General features: G+C 48.0%; 1 protein-coding gene across 1 annotated transcript in view; it reads right to left on the bottom strand.

The window, feature by feature from the left end:
- The window catches only part of PHF12 (PHD finger protein 12), a 92,041-nt gene that overhangs the window by 22,384 nt on the left and 47,192 nt on the right, over positions 1-22,465 (bottom strand). The window contains exons 10-11 of the mRNA XM_075335251.1: positions 7,206-7,334; positions 6,949-7,092 (exon numbers count right to left, since the gene is read on the bottom strand). Coding sequence (XP_075191366.1) covers positions 6,949-7,092; positions 7,206-7,334 — 273 coding nt within the window. The remainder of the gene's footprint in view (positions 1-6,948; positions 7,093-7,205; positions 7,335-22,465) is intronic.

Genomic DNA, 22,465 nt, shown 5'->3' with positions numbered 1-22,465 from the left:
TTGTATTGTTGTGTTTTATTAATCTTTTTCCTTTGTTTTTCAGACACAGCTCTTCGGGCGACAGGGTGTAATCGCTCACCCTGCTCTCCCACATAGAGACCGGTCGCACACAAGTGGGGTCCGTCCGCCACTTCTGCTGTCTTCCGTGTCTGTCTGGCATGACCCTACCCCCCTAACACTTTCAAGCGGTTTGGGGGGCATCCGCACAGAGGGACAGGCGGATGGTCCTTGCCCCCCTCCCCAAAAACTCTCTCGCTCCCGAGCCTGATTGTGGGGTAGGACGACGAAGACCGTACCTAGGATGGAGAGGTACCCTTCCGGTCTCCCCTATCCCCGGGACGACCGTCGAGATGTCTTAACTCGCCTTCCAGGATGCATCCAGGATCAAGGACAAGCTGGGACCTCAGGGTAAGTACTCTGCACTCCCCCGTCCCGGGTTATGGAGGGGAGGGATCCAGTCTATATAATCCCCACAGCCCCTTCTTCATTTGGGTCAGGGGGTCACATATCTCCCTTAGAGCCCCACCCCAGGCCTCCCGTAGCTTCCTGTAGCGCGGCCTCTCCCTGCGCTCCCCCGATCGGCCCCCCTGCCGTGGCGTCCACTACCCGGCGTCTCCCCCCCCGGCGGCCCACCTTTAAACTTTAGTCCCCAGCTCCATTGCGGCCCGGCGTCCCCCCCCCCCCCTCATCCCCCGGCGGCCTGCCTTTAAACTTTAGCCCCCGGCTCCATTGCGGCCCGGCGTCCCCCTCCGGCGGCCTACCTTCAAAATTTAGCCCCCAGCTTTGCGGCCCCCTCAGTATCTGCGCGCCCTCCAGGCCACGCCCCCAGCCGGTATTCTGTCCGCGCGCGCGGGTTTTCTCCCGCCTCTTTTCCCCTCGTGTGGCCTCAGTCCTCCTCCCAGCGGCTGACGTCATTTCCTGGCGCCAATCCCCGGCGCGCGTCATCCCTGCGCCTTCACCAGCCCTTCCCACCGGGTAAGCGGCGCTGCCGCCGCGAATTCCGACCCCCTCCACCCGGGTAGGTCGACTCTGCAGCCGCCGGTGCCGCCGCCACGCCCGTGCTTCCGCCCGGGTAAGCGCTGCTTGCGCCGCCGCGACTCTCCCTTCCCAAGCTGTCTGTGCCACCACCGCCGCAGGTTTGCGACACTACGCTCACCCACAGGCAGTGCTGGACCCAGCGCTCCCCACTGGCAGTGATTAGGCCACTGCTCCCCTGACCTCGGGGTCTGTCAGCGCTCTTGCAGCATTCAGTGCGCCACATCTGAGCCCTCCAACAGGCACCTAACTCCCCCTCAGGGCTCATTCTCCAGGGTACTGTTCTCCCTCAACATGCAGTCCTGTTGGTGAGGGGACAGGCCCATTCACTAGGATATCGCTTTGTGAAGCAGCCGTATGTCGCACAATTTTATTGTCTTCTGTCTTGTGTTGTACACACATCCTTCCTAGCCCAGATGTGCTCCTGATTTCTGGGTGTTCATTGTCAGTTTGCCATTCTGTCTCCCAGATATTACCGCCGATAGCACTAATTACTAATCCTAGGTGTCCAGCGGTATTATGCGCCTGTGGCACAAATTACGGACGTCACTACAGCATTCTAAATCTTCCCCAGAGTATTGTCCTTACACCCGGTTATCCGTCCGGTTACGGATAGATTATAGCGCTCTACCCAGCAATCAGAAGTTCACATCTCGCTACACACGTTGTTACCCGGCGATCCATGACTTGGCCTTTCCGTGATCGTTCCAGTGTCTCCGTGAACCGGTCAGTCTTTTCCAGTGTGTTCCATGCTTACGCCCTGTGTATTCATGTACCTGTCCTCTGTCCCACGTGTCAGTGTCTCTGCGTGCCACCTGATGGTTACAGTGTGCAGTTGCCTTTTTCTCTACACTAGTCTCTACCTGTGCGCAAGTGACACCAGTGTGCCTGGGTTTCTTTATGTACTAGTTTTCATCAGTGTGCTAGTCTCCTACTTGTCCACTATCCAGTGGGCCAGCGTTTCCCTAGGCACTGACCTGCTCCTGTGTGCCAACGTTTCCCTGTACCTGTTCACTTCCCAGTGTGCCACTGTCTGCGTCAAGCCTAATGTTCCAATACCCAGGTGCTTTGGGGATCCTGCCCGCTGTTCCGTGGGCCAGCGTTTCCACATACATTTGTTTGCTTTGGTGTGTCAGGGTTTTCACAAGCCTTTACACTACTCAGCGTAACAGGGTTTCTATACGCACCTGTCTACACCACTGTAACAGCGTTGTGTGAACCTTCCCACTGTTTAGGGTGTCAGGTCTCTATGTGCACCTGTCTGTATCAGTGTGCTAAAAGTTTTTTTTTTTTCTATCAACCCGTCCGCCATTCTGATTGAGGGTTCCATAGACCTGTCCACTTGCCTGTGTACCAGTGTCTCTATATGTCGGCCCATCTCCCAGGGTGCCAGTATCCACTATCCAGTGTTTTCTCTATCCACCTGCCCACCATCCGGTGTGCTAGTATTTCTAAAACGTACCCTCTATATATTGTGTGCAGCGTTTCTATATCCCCCTGTCTATTACAGCGTGAGAGTGATTTGGGGAGCCTGCCCACTTACCTATGGGCCAGCACTTAGCACCAGAAGCCGGATACAGCAGCAGGCTTGAGTGCCTTGTTCAGCCTTCCGCTCATCTTCGACCTAGGCGAGAGCTCCATCCAGCACTGCCCCATGAGGCGGCCCGCCAGCAGCTGTCGCATTCAGTGCCAGGATTCAAGACCACTGATCCTGCCCACTATCCAAGGGACTAGCTTTTCTCCTGATCAGAAGCTGGTTACCGTAACAGGTATGTGTTGCCCTGCTCACTACCCAGCGAGTCAAACGTAATACCTCACCTGGCGGGTCAGGTATCTCCATCTTTGACTGAGGCGAGGACTGTGGTCTCAGGTACGGCAGCAACTGTCACATTCAGTGCCAGTATTCAAGATCGATGATCCTGTCCGCTATCCAAGGGGCTAGCGTTCTCCAGACCAGATGCTGGATACCGTAACAGGTAGGTGTTGCCTGCTTACGACCCAGCGAGTCAAACCTACTACCTCACCTGGCGGGTCAGGTATCTCCTTCTTCGACTGACGTGAGGACTGTGGTCTCCATGGACCCCTAACGTGGTACGGCAGCAACTGTCAGGTCGCTTCCCAGTGACCCGTGGGTTTTCTCCTGCTTCAGACTACTCATTCAGGTAACCTGAAGGTAAGCCAGGATCCCTTGGCCAGTTCACTTCTCGGCGATCTGTAGCCATCTCCTACCTCACACCATATGTGTAACGTGATCTTGAGGTAAGGCAACACGCGACCTTCTGACTGGAGGGTCGTGTGATTCACTCCCTGCAGCAACCACGGACCCCATGACGCAGCACAGCAGCAGCAGCAGCTCTCATTTGGTCGCTTCCCAGTGGCCCGGGACCTTCTCCGACCTCGCACCATTCATCTAAGGTAGCCACAAGGTAGGGTTTTTCTCTCTTGACCGTACGCTGGCTGCATCGCTTCTTGAAGCGGCAGTCATTTTGGTTTTCAAATGAGGTAAGCAAGGTGCAGCTCTGTCCGCTAACCAGTAGGTTGTCCGTTTTACTTCCTGCCACCGTCCCCGGATGGTTCATGGTAATTCCGGTATCTGCCTATTCCTTTGTCTAGAACAGCCTTGGCCGCACCCCCCACTAGGGTTCCGGCCAGGCACTGTAAAGGTTTAAAACCATATATTGTTACTTACATTTTCTCTCTTTCAGATAGAGATCAGATTTCCTCAGTCCCTTCACAGTCAACAGATGAAGTTAAGAACCAGGCACAGGATCGTCTAACCAGTATTGATTCCACGGAGGACCAGCTTCACCAAGGGACTTCTAGTATCCTGACGGCCCAGTATTTGGGCCCACTCTTCCGGACAAGCTGTAAGGTTTCATATAACTGTCTGTCTACTTTCCACTGCAGAATTCTTCAGGGAGCCCTGAATGCTCAGACCACTGGGTGTTTCCACCCGAACACTCAACACTACAGCGACTGGTCCACGTCTGATCTGCCAATCTCAGTTAACACCTAGACATGACCTGCTTTTGTTTCAGGCCAAGAGGGGTCTTCATTTCCCCTGCCCCGGGTCTACCTCTTTTTCCCCCTCTCGTAGTCATTCTGGATGGCTCTTGGGGATATGCTAGATCTCTCCGATGCCCCTGACATACCAAATTCCGCGACCACTCGCCACCGCTTGGTCTCAGACGCTTGTGCATTCCTGCAAGTTCCTGCCAGACCATTTATACTCTCATATTCTCAATCATTTCCTTCCCTTCGTCGTCACTCCTTGTTGTGACGTGATGACGCGTTTTATAATAATAATAAGAATATTTCATTCATTCTTCCGTCACATCTTCCTTGCCACCTTCCAGGGATAGGCGTCACTCCCCTGGTTAGCTAGCGCTTCAGCCGACGACATAGTCCGAGCCCTTTCTCTGAGTCCCCCTCGAAAGGGTTCTTCCTTCTCCCACTTCAGGTCATACATGCCAGGTCTTGTGCCTTTTGTCACTCACAGGAGCCCTCCCCCATGAGGGTTCTCCTTCCCATAATTCACCACAATGGTCACCCAGTACCCGATTCCAGGGTTCGAATTTCCCAGTCACGTCATTATAGATGCTAGGACTCCCTTCTCCTGTCTGTCACGTCATAGTGAGAATTGGTTCTTGGAATTCCTTTGGCTCCTTAACCTTGTCATTTTTCTCCGAACCTCACAGGTTCTCTGGACCCCTTCCATACACAGGGGAATTATCTCCCATATTTTCTCCACCTGCAGGCTGTTTCGTCTACTAGAGTCAGATCACTTCTCTCAGGTGCTGTAGAATCAACAGGTCAGGTTCCCCTATGGCGGAATCCCCTTACACTTTTCTCGAGTATCTCGACTCCCTTGCTCCCTCTTAGGCGGTCGGTTTCCTGTTTAGTCATCCTGCGGCAATAATGGGCCAACGCTCCTTTGGCCTCCGCTTACCTGGCACCTACCTCTACCAGGTGCCCTAGTTCTTCGCTCATTCTTCCACTCTCAAACGTAGTACCAGGGCCTGTCGGGTTTTTTCTTCTTAGCCCGACCTATTGCTGTCAGTCGCCTTAGCTTTCTTAGGTACAGACCTCAGAGGATGCAGTTTCTCCCTGATCATCCTATTCCCCATGCATTTTACACTAGTTCTTAGTACTCCCTAAGTACTCTAACTCTTCTCCTGTACTTCGGCCCCTGGCCGGGTAGGGGTTCCTTACGGGGTCTAGGACCAGGTTCCGGTCACAGAACCTGGTCTCTTCTAATCCTGTTTTCGGGTCTTTCTCTTCCCACCCCTGGGGACTGCTTTAGGACGTCCCATGGTTTCCTTTATCCCCCAATGAAGCGATAGAGAAAAGTAGATTTTGGGTACTCACCGTAAAATCTCTTTCTTGGAGCCTTCATTGGGGGACACAGCACCCACCCTTTTCTAAGACTTCAATGGATCCGGAATGTTCTAGTTTTCAAGCTTCTCCTCGTACAGCTTTTACACAAACTGATCTCCTCAGCTCCGGTCAGTGGGTGTATACTACGTGGGAGGAGTCAACTTTCTTATTTGCATAGTGTCACCTCCTAGTCCCAGCAGCATACACCCATGGTTTCCTGTGTCCCCCAATGAAGGCTCCAAGAAAGATTTTACGGTGAGTACCCAAAATCTACTTTTTTCCATCAAATTCAATTTGTATGCCGATTTTATTGATCCAAATTTGGACTCTTAAGACTTTTTTTTATTTATTTAAGGGAGGAGTGGTGACAAAAAACCTGACATTTTGGTGTTTCAATTTTTCTTTATTGCGGCATTTTCTGATTGGATCCTTTTATTTTTTTGATTAGACTTTTTTTTTTTTTTTTAAAGCTGTGATATCAAATATGTTTATTACTACTATCTCCTTTATTTTAAAGGCAAAAAAGGAGATTCAAAGTTACAATAATATTATATCCATATCCATATTAAGGGGGCTAATTTTAGGATAGGGGCTATGAGGGACATATACCCTATATGATTTGTTAGAGGGACACTGGCAATATAAGATGGACCCCATTTAACATTAAAAAAAAAATTCTCTTTTTTCACCAAATTTGGGGGTGCGTCTTATAAAGCGAAAAATACGGTGTGTATATATATATATATATATATATATAAATATATATATATATATATATATATATATATATATATATATATACACATACACACACAGTGTATATATATTTTTTATAGTTCTTTTAAAGGATATGAGCCTGTGATTGTCTAGCCACTTATAGTATGTACAGTAATACCATTGTATTGCAGAATACAGTGAGATTGAGGCTCAGCCTATAAAAGGACCAAGATGGCAGTGGTGTGGGCAGTCGGCACAGTCAGTCAACCCTTGGTTGTCATCAAACCCATCGGCACCCTGCAATCGTGTCATTGGGCCCAGATGGGTGTCAGTACACATGAGAATTTGAGAGCGTTCCATTTAAATGCCGACACAAAAGACTGACAATGGTGTTTATATGGTTATAGATAAATGCCGGATATTTAACATAGCAGGTATCTGCTCAGCTCCCGAGACCCCTATACGTGATCACTCCAGCAATCATGTACATGATATTGCATTGAGGGGGTTAAAGGAGTTGTCTCACAACAGACACTTATAGCAATCCAAAAAATGCTTTTTTTGCCATCACTTAAACAGAGGTTTGCCTGTTCGGCTTGGCAACCAAACAGTGAAAACAGTGCACTTGGCTGTATCCATAAATCCCATAACAGTAAATGGAGAGCATGCGCATTGAATGAGCAGACATGAGACAACCCCTCTACTCACACATATGCAGTCTGGTGATAGACTCCCTTTACTGGATTGTCTTGTATAAACCACCATAACTGTACAAAACCAGAAAACCTAGGAAAAGCTTCAAGACAGAACGCAACTCACCTTCCACGTGATGTCCAAGTGAAGGGGTTGGCGGAGGACGGGTGGCACTTGCTACAGGATGGTCTTTGGAAGAGAAGATCTCTTGGATTCTTTGCATGGCCAAAAATTTTACCAGCTTGTCATCCAGCAGGTTTATCTGGATCTCTGCAATATTACCAAGAATAAATCCATAATAACAAGTTATGGGAAGCATCTGGGTATAGGAGAGTGTGTAACACCACAAATGTGAAAAAAACGTTCCTAACTAATCCTATTACCTCCGTTTCCGTCCATCAACGATTTTAGAGAATTTGTAAGCTCTGTCATCGCCGAGGAGTTCACTGTATACGGGGCAGGACCAGTGGAGGCCCCATCGATTATTAATGTACTGGGCTGGACTTTACCATCTGCAATAAAATACAACAAACTGGTCATTATATTAATGTAATAATATATAGGGCCCACATATAAAATACCAGAGTATGTCATAAGTTTTAAATGGCGAGACCCCACCCCCCGCTGATATGATAGAGCTCAGTTTGTAACTGACCTAGAATCAAAAAACTTTTGATCCATCACAAGGACTAATATTCTGAAGCTGGACGTACACATTAAAATATCCCATACATGTATTGCTCCTAAGTATATACACCTAACAGCCTACACAAAACTTCACTTCTCAACACATTTCTGATTTTAATGGACCCCACAATCTTCCAAAGTTTATCCCACAATAGGATTGCATATAGGAGATGAGGAAATACATCATGAGGTGCCAGGGACGCGGGAGGGGCTTCCAATCTCAGTACAGCAATGGAAGGCAAGTTGGTGCTGTACAAGAAAAATAAGAAAATTGTGCATATATGGTATGTACCACCCCAAAAGTGATTTTACAGAGGCAGAGCTCATACAGCCAAGGACTGGGCTGAATCTCTATTTTACAGCAGGTATAAAAGGGTTGTCCACTTTCAGAACATCCCAGTTAGCAGTTGCAGGTTTATTGTTTTTCTTAAATAGCAAACTGTTGTGCACCCACCCTCCCCAGGTCCGGGGTCGTGTCTCTGCGGCGGTGAGGTCATGTGCACCGAGCGGTGGCCAATCACTTTGCTCAGCTGATGTAGATGGCCCGCCCCCGCTTACAGCTCATTGGCACTGCGCTATGGACAGGACATTAGCGTTGTGACAGACGTAGTCCTGGACCTTTGGATGTTACAGTTTATTTTTCTTCTATATAACAAACTGCTCCCATGGATCAAAAAAGGGTACAACACCTTTACATAGGTTTGTCAATGTCCTGACTTATTAGTCCTCAGCCAATGGTCTGACTTATTAGTCCTCAGCCAATGGTCTGACTTATTAGTCCTCAGCCAATGGTCTGACTTATTAGTCCTCAGCCAATGGTCTGACTTATTAGTCCTCAGCCAATGGTCTGACTTATTAGTCCTCAGCCAATGGTCTGACTTATTAGTCCTCAGCCATTTAACAAGTGTGACGGATAAAAGTAGGTCTTCAGCACATAGGACATGTACCCTGGGCTGGCAGTGGTGTCTTCACAAGGTATTCCTACTGTCCTAATGCAGCACCATGTATGACCGGTCACACCATAGCATTTCAAAGGTGGAGATAGATTCCAATTGTTTATGATGGCTGATGGTTCACTTTATCAATAAAGGCACCTGGAGAACATACGCCCTATGACTACTTGGACTTCTATGGACTGCAATGCTTCAGTGATCCTTATATCTCTGCAATGCTTCGCCTGAAGAACTAGTTACAGTCCTTAAGTTCGGCAATGATTTGATCTTCTATATGCTCCTGTTTGTGAACCTATACTCTATTTTAATCTGCACTGTGTCACTCATTGTTTGATCCAGGGCTGTGGAGTCGGAGCTCATTTTGGTGGAGTCGGTATAAAATGCACCGACTCCTTAAATATATAATAAATTGGGGACAGTAGTGCAATGCAGAATGTGCTGAATATTTTACTAAATAATATTTAGTATAATGCTTATATTTAAGTGAAAAATGTATTGTAGTACAATGTGAACACCAGACATTTAATTATTTTTATGATACAATAATCAAGATATTTGGATAGAACATAAAATATTTATTGGAATAAAACTTTAGAACACAAAAAACTAATAAATTGTAAATATGTAATACAATATGTAAATATATATATATATATATATACACACATATACATACACATATACATACACACACAAGATATATATGTAATCCACTGTATATTACATAGTGTATTGCATATTTACAATTTATTAGTTTTTTGTGTTCTAAAGTTGTATCCAATAAATATATTTTATGTTCTATCCAAATATCTTGATTATTGTATCATAAAAATTATTAAATGTCTGATGTTCACATACACATGTTCATGTACTACAATAAATTTTTCACCTAACTATAAGCAATATATGTAGGAGCCGGTGCAAGAGAAATTGAGGAGTCGGAGTCGAAGGCTGGGCTTACCGACTCCACAGCCCTGGTTTGATCTTTGTATATTCTGTTTTTGTTATACAGAATTTACCATTTTTTGGTTGAATCAATATTTATCTGCAATAATTTACACCAATGGTGTGGTGTTTAATTTTATAATAAATATTAAAATTAATTGTATGGGAATAATTGTTTTATAAATGTTACATTCCCTGGACCTAGAGAGTTTATATATTAGTCTGTATTTGAGGCCTACACCACAAAGTCTTGGCATAAATGCCTTTTAGATGTGGATCTCATCTCTGGGACCCGCACATACAGTATCTCCAAAAAAAAAAAAAAAAAGTCCAACGCCCTTCATCCCACCTGATGAGGCAGTTACAGTCCCCACATCCAGCAGGAAAATAGAAAGTGAACCCCACAAGTCAGCAGCTCTACTCACTGCTGTGGGAATCACAGGAACAGGCTTCCATCAATAAGAGGTCACCATTATTAGAAATGACAGGTAAGATTTGTTTTAAAAAGTGTAGTATAAAAATGGAGGCATATGGATTTTTAAACAAAAATTACTAAATTTGGTGTGCCCTCTAAATAATAACGAATAACGTTTGGAACACCATTCTAAGTCTGAACTGGGTGCAAAAAACCTAAAAAACATCACTATGGGGAGATAAGGTATGCACACCAGTGACTATGTAAGGGGAATACATGGAATAGCAGAAACTGCTCAGTTTCTGCTATTCCATGTATTCCCCTTACATAGTCACTGGTGTGCATACCTTATCTCCCCATAGTGCCCTCTAAATAACACAGCCACTAGTAAACCTATATCACAACCCATACGTGGAAGCAGCATGCATGTTAACTCAGCACTAATGTAGGGATGCAAGCCAATGCAAAACTTCAATATTAAAATACATTTTATTCAAAAATAAATTAATAAAAAAAAGTATCCAAAAAGACCGCATGAAACTATCAAGTACAAGGATGGAAGACAACAAGGGGGACACCTGGGGACATCTGCTGGTAAGGTACAAAAATACAACTATGCAATAAGAGGGCAAACAGCCCCAATAATACTAAAGTGCATCAATAATAATAAGGGCTCATTCACATGACCATTCCGTTTTTGCGGTCTGCAAAACATGGTCTATCTTTTTCACGGATGCATCCGTGTGACGTCCGTTCCGTTTACGGGCCATGTGTCAACAGTATGTCTTCCGGTTTTTTTTTTGCGGACCGCAAAAATACGAAAGCAGCTAGATCGATAAATAGATAGATAGATATAGATAGCGGGATAGAGAGACCGAGAGAGCGATAAATAGAGGAATGAATGGAGGGATAGACATATAATAGATGAGAAAGACATATAATGTCCCACTTCCCAGCATTTTGTAATTTTGCTCCCTTTAGTGCCTTTCATGTGGCTCTAAGGGTACATAGCCTTGTATTTAGCCAAAAAATAAACGACGTGGATCCCCCCCCTATTTTTTGTAGCCAGCTCGGGTAAATTAGTCTGTTGCAGCCTGTAGACCACAGCTGGCAGTTTCACCTTGGCTGGTAATCCAAAACAGCCAAGGTAATTTAAAACAAAAACCATGGGGTCCCCCCCAAATTGGTTCACCAGCCAAGATAAAGCGGACAACTGTGGTCTGGTATTCTCAGACTAGGGAGGTCCACGGTTCTTAGAACCTCCCCAGCCTAAGAATAGCAGGCCGCAGCCGCCCCAGAAATGGCGCCTCCATTAGATGTGTAAATCCTGGTACTTTTCCCCAGCTCATCCAGATGCCCTGGTGCGATGGCAAACGGGCTAATATATGGGGTTGATACCAGATGTGTAGTATCACCCGGCATCAAGCCCTGGGGTTACTGATGTCATAGTGTCTATCAGATACCCAACATTAGTAACCCAGTCATAAAATTAAAAAAAAAAAAACCCACAAATTTTTATTTGAAAAATAGCTCCCCAACACATTCCTTCTTTCACCAATTTATCGACAAGAAAAAACAAATCCGGGTCCGGCGTAATCCAATAAGGGGATCCCACGACGATCCATACTCACTGTCCCAGTCAATGAAGAACAGAATGTTCCCCATTGGCTGGGAGAGCAATGCAGCGACCTGAGCTAACATCAATAGGTAAACCCAAATCTCTGCAGGGCATGACAAGTGCTGATTTCAGGAGGTACATTACCTGCGGTGATGGAAGCCTCTGCACTCCTGACATCAGCGCTGGTCACTGAGTTCTATGCCCACCACGTTCTCAGATCACCTCTCGCGAGAGGCCCGTGACATAACGGCTAGTCAGTCTTGGGACGCCCGCGAGGTGACGTGAGAACGCGGCGGTCAGTGACAAGCACTGACGTCAGGAGTTCATCAGCGCAGGTAATTAACTTTGCTAACCTCCTGACGGCAATGTTCATCATCCCCGCGGCTGCTCACACTGCAGTGCGGGCATATGCTGATATTCTGTGCAGGCAGCTGCAGACACACTGCAGTACGAGCAGCCGCAGGGCTGTAGCGGGACACAGACTGCACGGGCACCCGACAGAGGTCACACAAAAGTGCTTCCGTGCGGCTTCTGGAGATTTTGCGGGCCCATTGACTTATATTGAGTCACGGTCTGTTAATACGGAACAGAATAGGACATGTTCCATAATAACGGAACAGACATACGGCAACCGATGTGTTTTTTTTGTAGGATCGGATGCACACGGAAGTGATACCGTATGCCATCCGATGCTACACAAAAGACATTGAAAACATGGTCCCGTCAGTAGGTCCGCAAAAAAACAGGAACTGACCAGGACAAACGGAACGGTCATGTGAAAGAGCGCTAATAATAATAATAATAAAAAAAAATTAAGGGTGCACTTTATTATAATTGTGGCTGTTTGCCCTCTTACTTACTGCATAGTTGTATTTTTGTACCTTACCAGCAGAGCTCGCCAGGTGTCCTCCTTGTTGTCTTCCATCCTTGTACTTGATATAGTTACATGTTTTTTTTCAATACTTCTTTATTAATTCATTTTTGAATAAAATTTATTTTTATACTGAAGTTTTGCATAGGCTTGCATCCCTTCATTAGTACACAGCCATTAGTGTCTAAACCACTGGAAACAAAAGTGAGTACACCCCTAATGGAAAACGGCTAAATGTACCCATTTAGCCATTTTCCCTCCCGGTGTCTTGTGACTTATTAGTGTTATAAGATTACAGGTGTGTATGGGGAGCAGGGGTGTTACATTTGGTGTTATTGCTCACACACACACTCATACTGGTCACTGGAAGTTCTACATGGCTCCTCATGGCAAAGAATTCTCTGAAGATTTCAAAAAAAGAATTGTTCCTCCACATAACGATAGCCCAGGCTATAAGAAGATTGCCAACACCCTGAACCAGAGCTGCAGCATGGTGGCCAAGACCATATAGCGGTTTAACAAGAAAGGGTTCCACTAAGAACAGGCCTCGCCATGGTCGATCAAAGAAGTTGAGTGCACATGTTCACGGTCATATACAGAGGTTGTCTTTTCAAATTAGACATATGAGTGCTGCCAGCATTGCTGCAGAGGTTACAGGAGTGGTGGGTTCAGGCTCGGTATGGCGTGTCGGGGTACCGGGGAAACCCCCGGTAGGCCCCGCCCTTGTCTGTAATCTATGCTGTCACCGGCAACCTGCAGGGCCCCCGCCGGGTGTATTACAATGACCTGCGGCCACGGCTCGCCAGACGCCACCGCAGGTGATAATATTGTATGCAGGCTGCAGGCAGATGACAGCGGGGGGGGGAGGGGCGCTCCTGACCTGGAGGCACCCGGCGGTTATGAGCGCGGCAGGGGCAGAGCAGGATCCATCCGAGAGGAAGAAGATGCATTCTAGTGGTGCAGGACCTGCGATGACTTATGCCCATGTGACCATTAGGGAGAAGCCGGGCAGGAGCTGCCGTTCAGGGAGGAAGAAGTGTCCAGTGTGTTTGAGAGAGGGGTAATATAATAATAATATTATACGGAAAAGGGTGTGTGCCGTGTGATTTGGGGGGTGCTGGGTGTGTGTAATTTGGGGGGTGCACCCAGGGTGTGTGTAATTTGGGGGGTGCTGAGCGTGTGAGTCCCTGCTGCATGATGTGAGTGAAGTCCACACAGTAGCCATGTATCAGTAGTAGGGATTAGGGAAAGAGGGATAGCAGCAGTCACAGCATGGGATGGGATTGGGAAAGCTGGGTGCTGTGCTGAGGGAAAGAAGCTCTTTTCCTCCTAATCATCCATCTTTACTATGGTGTGATAGATATCCATCTTGTCCTCAGCTTTCAGCTTTCCCATTCTTTGATATCAAGTGTCATTATCCTGTACCCCCAGTGTCATTATCCTGTACCCCCAGTGTCATTATCCTGTACCCCCAGTGTCATTATCCTGTACCCCCAGTGTCATTATCCTGTACCCCCAGTGTCATTATCCTGTACCCCCAGTGTCATTATCCTGTACCCCCAGTGTCATTATCCTGTACCCCCAGTGTCATTATCCTGTACCCCCAGTGTCAGTGTCATTATCCTGTACCCCCAGTGTCAGTGTCATTATCCTGTACCCCCAGTGTCAGTGTCATTATCCTGTACCCCCAGTGTCAGTGTCATTATCCTGTACCCCCAGTGTCAGTGTCATTATCCTGTACCCCCAGTGTCAGTGTCATTATCCTGTACCCCCAGTGTCAGTGTCATTATCCTGTACCCCCAGTGTCAGTGTCATTATCCTGTACCCCCAGTGTCAGTGTCATTATCCTGTACCCCCAGTGTCAGTGTCATTATCCTGTACCCCCAGTGTCAGTGTCATTATCCTGTACCCCCAGTGTCAGTGTCATTATCCTGTACCCCCAGAGTCAGTGTCATTATCCTGTACCCCCAGTGTCATTATCCTGTACCCCCAGTGTCATTATCCTGTACCCCCAGTGTCATTATCCTGTACCCCCAGTGTCATTATCCTGTTCCCCCAGTGTCATTATCCTGTTCCCCCAGTGTCATTATCCTGTTCCCCCAGTGTCATTATCCTGTACCCCCAGTGTCATTATCCTGTACCCCCAGTGTCATTATCCTGTACCCCCAGTGTCATTATCCTGTACCCCCAGTGTCATTATCCTGTACCCCCAGTGTCATTATCCTGTACCCCCAGTGTCATTATCCTGTACCCCCAGTGTCATTATCCTGTACCCCCAGTGTCATTATCCTGTACCCCCAGTGTCATTATCCTGTACCACAGGAGGGGCCTCAGTATAAATACTGTATATGTAAAATAAAATACATGATCTGCCCATAGAGCAGTGTTATCAGAATACACAGGACTAATAAAGGGTTTATCCAACAAGTAAAACTAATGCGGAAACCATAGTGCGGCTTTTCTAGGCCTCTGTCCCACAGAATGGTCACATCCAGTGCAGACACTGGGGGCCGATCATTACTGGATAATGAAGGAATGTGTGAGGGCGGAAAGAGAATTCACAAGTCTCCAAATGGAAGAGTATTGGGTGGTAATGCTGCACACCTCGACACACTGACTCTATAGGGGATTTCCCAAGTCTGTTAGGGCAGACCCTATATAGGTAGATGGCGGCATCGGTGGATTCATTTTAGTAATCTTTTCCATGTGAAGATGCTGGATAACGTTCTGCTTCTCTTTAAATATTATTTGGCTGATGGGCTTGGTGGTTTTCCTAGGACAAAGCACGTCCGTGTGTAAGAAAATCTGCGACTGACTGTAAATAACAGATTCCATTATTATCTACAATAAATAAGATGCTACAAGAAATCCTGCGCTATCTGCAGGCACAGGACAGGTCTCGTCTGCGCTATCTGCAGGCACAGGACAGGTCTCTATGCGCACTGTAGAGTTTGCTAAAAGGCGCACGTTATACTGAGAGAAGCCGAAAATGATCAACTAATAAAAACGTTTATGGTAGCCATAGTGTGGGCCCCTAGAGGCAATTTCCCTGGTAGGCCCCTGGCATCCCAGTCCGACCCTGGGTGGGTTCAACCTTTCAGTGCTCAGACCATACACCGCATTCAGCTTCAAATTGGTCTGCATGGCTGTCGTCCCGGAAGGAAGCCTCTTTTAAAGATGATGCACAAGAAAACCCGAAAACAAGCAGACTAATGACATGGATCACATGCTCTGTGGTCTGATGAGACGAAAAATGAACTTATTTGGTTCAGATGGTTTCAAAAGACAAGTGTGTCTTGCCTACAGTCTAGGTGGTGGTGGGAGTGTCATGGTTTGGGGCTGCATGAGTGCTGCCGGCTGTGGGGAGCTAAAGTTCATTGAGGGATCCATGAATGCCAACATGTACTGTGACATATCGACACAGCGCATGATCCCCTCCCTTTGTATTCCAACATAACCACAAACACACTTTCAACATGACCACTGCTTTGCTAAGGAAACTGATGGTAAAGGTGCTGGACTGGCCAAGCAGGTCTCCAGAACTAAAACCTATTGAGCATCTGTGGGGCCTTCTAAAACAGAATGTGGAGGAGTGCAAGGTCTCTAACATCCACCAGCTCCGTGATGTCATCATGGAGGATGGAATAGGATCCAATGGCTCTTGTGAACTCCATGCCACTTGTCTGAACCTGGCCTAAGGCTGAGCTTTAGGCCTAAGCCACACGGCGAGAAAATCGGTGCGAGTGGAGTGCAATAAAACATCGCATTCCCCTCGGACCAATTCTAGCCTGTGTGTCAGCACACATGAGCGATTATTTTCTCAGCCCTAATCGGACCGAGAAAACAATCGCAGCATGCTGCGATTGTAATCCGAGACTCTTTCTCTCGCACCCATTCAAGTGAATGGGGCGAGAGAAAAATCGCACTGCACTCGCGGTACACCGGTGTACTGCTAGTGCAGTGCGAGAATGGCTATAGCCGGCTACGCAGGAGAGAGGGGGAGAAATCCCTCCCTCCCCTCCTGAGAGCCGGCCCGCCCTCCGCAGCTGAGGTCTGCTCGCACGAACGGACCTCAGTTGCAAGGACACAGGCATGACACTCGGCTCTGCTGTACTGCCAGCACGAGCCGAGTCTCATGCAAGGGGATCGCAGTAGTCCCCGTGTGGCCCCAGCCTTAGGGTATGTGTGCACGTCTGCGTTCTATTCCGCAGCGTTTAAGTCACTGCATGTGCGTTTCAAAACGCAGCCGAAAAGGTACGTTTGGAATGCATTGTGAATGCAGAAATCATGCGTTCTGGATGCTTGCTCTGCCATAGACAGAGTGGGAAAAGCATCCAAAACGCACAAAAGAAGTGACATGTTGCTTTTTAGATCGCAGCGTTTTGGCAAAATATTTCAGCAGTCAAATCTCAGCGTTCTAAAACGCAACGTGCAGAGGGATTATGCACAATCTTCGATTGTGCTGGGGACGCAGGACGCATGCTTTTACGCTGCGGTGCAATACACAGCGTAAAAGCATGCACAACACACATGTGCGCACACAGCCTTAGGCCCTGTGCGCACTTGCCATTTTTTGCCGCGGATTTGCTGCATGTTTCGCTGCAGAAAATGTTCATAACATCTCTGCAGTGATTCACCAGCAAATCCTATGGGAAAAAAAAAATTATTTGGCCTTACTGTTGGTGCCCATTTTGTATCCATCTTTGGGAATTCTTATTCAAACTGGCGAATAATGTGCTCAACTAAGTGATTTATCAGAGCAGTGGAGGTCCTCAAGATTGGCCATCAGAATAGTCGAAACCTATGAAACACGGACTTCAAAGCAACGTGAAGCGCTGAGTATTTCACAACAGTTACAATGGCTTTAATCCAAATCTGCCGTCATGCCAAAATGTACTTAAGAGTTAGCAGACAATGACTGGCACTGAGGATGGAAGGCACCGACATGACGACACACGTGTATTACTGCGCCCACAGCCAGTAACTCATAAGATTCAGCGGTGCGGGCTGTGGAGCTCCGGTCTCTGTGCCACAAAGACAATGACACAAGAAGGTCAGATATGGACATCACCTTGTGTCTTTGTATTATGTATTAAAATGTCAGGCGATTCAATTTGGCTTTATTCTGTGGAGAATATTTTTTTTTTGCTATATACCTTGTTCTCAAATTTAAAAGTGATCACCTATCCAATAGCAGATGATTTTCCAATCTGGGGTCTGACCATTGTGGTTCCCACACTGAACCCCCTTCACCCTGCCTGGAGGAATGTTGATTGTATGCCCTGCCACTCCATTTTTAAAGGGGTTGTCAAGTCTAAAATGACAAGTTTGCAGTCCTTTGTGCATCCTCATGCAGTCCGATGTGAATCCTCACATCGTGTGCACTCTGCGCGGTGAGGATTCTCCAATGCCAGGAACGGCAGTAATGTGGCCTTAAGTGTGTGATGTGCATAATCCTGGCCAGAATCTGACCAGACAAGCATGGCCGTGCTGAAGGCAAGCCCATGTAGTCAGCATCTCGTATACTTGCGGCTATGTGAGCTGTTCCTGGCTCTGACCCCAGAGGACCCTCGCAGCTGCAGTGTGTGCGATTTGAGTATACAGAAGTCTGCAGTCATAGACTAAAGGGTGCTTTACACGCTGTGACATAGATAGCGATCTCGTTAGCGATGTAACACGCCAGATCTCACATGCGATTTGCCGAGATCGCACATGTGACCGGCACGTAAAAAAAAGACCTATGTGCGATCTCGGCAAATCTTATCTGCGATCTGGCGTGTCACTTCGCTAATGAGATTGCTAGCGATGTCGCAGCGTGTAAAGCACCCTTAACACAGTGGACTGCAGATTTGTGGTTTTAGACTGGACAACCCCTTTAATTGGAGCCACAGAGATTGCCTATCGGAGATAACTTTCAAACCTTTTAATTGGCCATCGCCCTAAAACGAGCTTTACACGCAACGACATCGCTAACGAGATGTCGTTGGGGTCACGGAATTCATGACGCACATCCGGCCTCGTTAGCGACGTCGTTGCGTGTGAAACGTACGAACGACCATTAAACGATCAAAAATACTCACCACATCGTTGATTGTGGACATGTCGTTCCTTTCCCAATTATCGTTGCTGTTGCAGAACGCAGGTTGGTCTTTGTTCCTGCAGCAGCACACATCGCTATGTGTGACACCGCAGGAACGAGGAAAGAAGGGAATTTTGTTTACTTACCGTAAATTCCTTTTCTTCTAGCTCCAATTGGGAGACCCAGACAATTGGGTGTATAGCTATTGCCTCCGGAGGCCACACAAAGTATTACACTTAAAAGTGTAAGGCCCCTCCCCTTCTGGCTATACACCCCCCGTGGGATCACGGGCTCATCAGTTTTAGTGCAAAAGCAAGAAGGAGGAAAGCCAATAACTGGTTTAAAGACCAAATCAATCCGAAGAAACATCGGAGAACTGAAACCATTCAACATGAACAACATGTGTACCCGAAAAACCCAAAAAACCCTAATAAAAACAGGGCGGGTGCTGGGTCTCCCAATTGGAGCTAGAAGAAAAGGAATTTACAGTAAGTAAACAAAATTCCCTTCTTCTTTGTCGCTCCTAATTGGGAGACCCAGACAATTGGGACGTCCAAAAGCAGTCCCTGGGTGGGTAAAAGAATACCTCGTGATAGGGCCGTCAAACAGCCCTTTCCTACAGGCGGGCAATCGCTGCCTGAAGGACTTGTCTACCTAGGCTGGCGTCTGCCGAAGCGTAGGTATGCACCTGATAATGCCTGGTAAAAATGTGTAAACTTGACCAGGTAGGTGCCTGGCACACCTGCTGAGCCGTATCCTGGTGCCGTAATGCCCAGGACGCACCCACGGCTCTGGTAGAATGGGCCTTCAGCCCTGAGGGAACCGGGAGCCCAGCAGAACGGTAGGTTTCAAGAATTGGTTCCTTGATCCACCGAGTCAGGGTGGATTTGGAAGCTTGCGACCTTTTACGCTGACCAGCGACAAAGACCAAGAGTGCATCCGAGCGGCGCAGGGGCGCCGTGCGGGAAATGTAGATCCTGAGTGCTCTCACCAGATCCAATAGATGCATTTTTCAAATTGATGGACTGGATGAGGACACCAAGAAGGTAAGGTGATATCTTGATTGAGATGAAAGTGGGATACCACCTTAGGGAGAAATTCCAGAATTGGACGCCGAACTACCTTGTCCTGGTGAAAGACCAGGAAGGGAGATTTGCATGACAGCGCTGCTAGCTCGGACACTCTCCGAAGAGACGTGACCGATACTAGAAAGGCCACTTTCTGTGAAAGACGAGAAGGGAAACATCCCTCATAGGCTCGAAAGGCGGCTTCTGGAGAGCAACTAGAACCTTGTTCAGATCCCAGGGCTCCAACGGCCGCTTGTAAGGGGGGACGATATGACAAACCCTCTGCAGGAACGTGCGCACCTGAGGAAGCTGTGCTAGGCGTTTCTGAACAAATACAGATAGCGCTGAGACTTGTCCTTTAAGGGAGCTGAGCGACAAACCTTTTTTCCAACCCAGATTGCAGGAAGGAAAGAAAATAGGCGATGCAAATGGCTAGGGAGAAACTCCCTGAGCAGAGCACCAAGAGAAGAAAATCTTCGACGTCCTGTGGTAGACCTTGGCGGACGTTGGTTTCCTAGCCTGTCTCATGGTGGCAACCACTTTCTGAGATAATCCTGAAGACGCTAGGATCCAGGACTCAATGGCCACACCGTTAGGCTCAGGGCCGCAGAATTCAGATGGAAAAATGGCCCTTGAGACCGGAAGTCTGATCGGTCTGGTAGTGCCCACGGTTGGCCTACCGTGAGGCCGGGTACCCCGACCTCCTCGGCCAATCTGGAACGACGAGGATGGCGAGGCGGCAGTCGGACTTGATCTTGCGCAGCCCTCTGGACAACAATGCCAGCAATGGGAACACACAAGGTAGCCGGAACTGCGACCAATTTGAACTAAGGCGTCCGTCGCCAGAGGTCGATGATCGTGAGACCGTGCCATGAGGCCAGGACCTTGTTGTTGTGCCTTGACGCCATTAGGTCGACGTCCGGCATCCCTCAGCTGCGATAGATCTCCAGAGACCCGTCCGGGTGAAGAGACCATTCCTCTGCGTCCATACCCTGGCGACTGAGGAAGTCTGCTTCCCAGTTTTCCACGCCTGGGATGTGAACTGCGGATATGGTGGATGCCGTGTCTTCCTCCCACGTAAGAATCCGCCGGACTTCCTGGAAGGCTTGCCGGCTGCGTGTTCTTCCTGGTGGTTGATGTATGCCACCGCTGTGGAGTTGTCCGACTGAATTCGGATCTGCTAGCTTTCCAGCCACTGCTGGAAGTCTTGTAGGGCAAGATACACTGCTCTGATTTCCAGAACATTGATCTGAAGGGTGGACTCTTGCTGAGTCCACGTACCTTGAGCCCTGTGGTGGAGAAAAACTGCTCCCCACCCTGATAGACTCGCGTCTGTCGTAACTACCGCCCAGGATGGGGGTAGGAAGGACCTTCCTTTTGACCATGAGGTGGGGGAAGCCACCACTGTAGAGATTCCTTGGCCGCCTGAGAAATGGAGACGTCTCTGTCGAAGGACGTCGACTTCCCGTCCCATTGGCGGAGAATGTCCCATTGTAGTGGACGCAGATGAAACTGCGCGAAAGGGACTGCCTCCATGTTTGCTATCATCTTACATGGGAAGTGCATGAGGCGTCTCAATGTGTGCGACTGGCCTTAAAGGAGAGATTGCAGCCCTGACTGTAGTGAACGCTGTTTGTCTAGCGGAAGCTTCACTATCGCTGAGAGAGTATGAAACTCCATGCGTAGATATGTTAGCGATTGGGTCGGGGTCGGATCTGACTTTGGAAAGTTGATGATCTACCCGAAACTCTGGAGCGTCTCCAGCACAACGTTCAGGGCTTGGTGGCATGCCTCTTGAGAGGGTGCCTTGACAAGTAGATCGCCCAAAAACGGGATCACGGAGTGACCTTGAGAGTGCAGGACTGCTACTACTGCTGCCATGACCTTGGCGAAGACCCGTGGGGCTGTTGCCAGCCGGAAGGTAGAGCTACGAACTGAAGGTGTTCGTCTCCTATAACGAAGCGTAGAAACGCTGGTGCTCTGGATCAATCGGCACGTGGGGATAAGCGTCCTTGATGTCTAATGAAGCTAGGAAATCTCCTTGAGACATTGAGGCGACAACGGAGCGGAGGGATTCCATCCGGAACCGCCTGGTTATCACGTGCTTGTTGAGCAGGTTTAGGTCCAGAACGGGACAGAAAGACCCGTCCTTTTTTGGCACCCCCAACAAATTGGAGTAAAAACCGTGACCTTGCTCCTGAAGAGGAACGGGGGTCACCACTCCTTCTGCCTTTAGCGTGCACACCGCTTGCGGAAGAGAATCGGCTCGGTCGGGAGGTGGCGAAGTTCTGAAGAATCGAGTTGGAGGACGAGACTGAACTCTATCCTGTATCCGTGAGACAGAATGTCTCTCACCCAACGGTCTTTGACCTGTGGCAGCCCAAAGTCGCCAAAGCGGGAGAGCCTGCCACCGACCGAGGATGGGGAGAGAGGAGGCCGAAAGTCATGAGGAAGCCGCCTTGGTAGCGGGTCTTCCGGCTGTCTTTTTTGGGCGTGACTGAGCCCGCCAAGAATCTGAGCTCCTCTGATCCCTTTGAGTCCTTTTGGACGAGGAGAATTGGGACCTGCCCGAACCTCGAAAGGACCGAAACCCCGACTGTCTGTTCCACTGTTGGGGTTTGTGTTGTCTGGGCTAAGGTAAGGATGAATCCTTACCCTTGGCCTGTTTAAAGATTTCATCCAAACGCTCACCAAACAGTCGGTTACCAGAAAAGGCAAATTGGTTAAGCACTTTTTTGGAAGCAGAATCTGCCTTCCATTCACTTAACGACCAAGCTCTGCGTAAAAACGCGGAGTTAGCGGACACCACTACCGTACGGCTTGTAGAGTCTAGTACAGCATTAATCGCGTAAGACGCAAATGCAGACATTTGAGAGGTTAAGGATGCCACCTGTGGAACAGATGTACGTGTGACCGTGTCAATCTGTGTAAGACAAGCTGAAATAGCTTGGAGTGCCCCTACGGCTGCGAAGGCTGGAGCCAACGGCGTGTCGTAGCCTCATAGATGG

Source organism: Anomaloglossus baeobatrachus, chromosome 2 (genome assembly GCF_048569485.1).
Source record: "Anomaloglossus baeobatrachus isolate aAnoBae1 chromosome 2, aAnoBae1.hap1, whole genome shotgun sequence".
NCBI lineage: Eukaryota > Metazoa > Chordata > Amphibia > Anura > Aromobatidae > Anomaloglossus > Anomaloglossus baeobatrachus.
The sequence above is the reverse complement of the archived record's forward strand: the minus strand, read 5'-3'. Positions and strand labels throughout refer to the sequence as shown.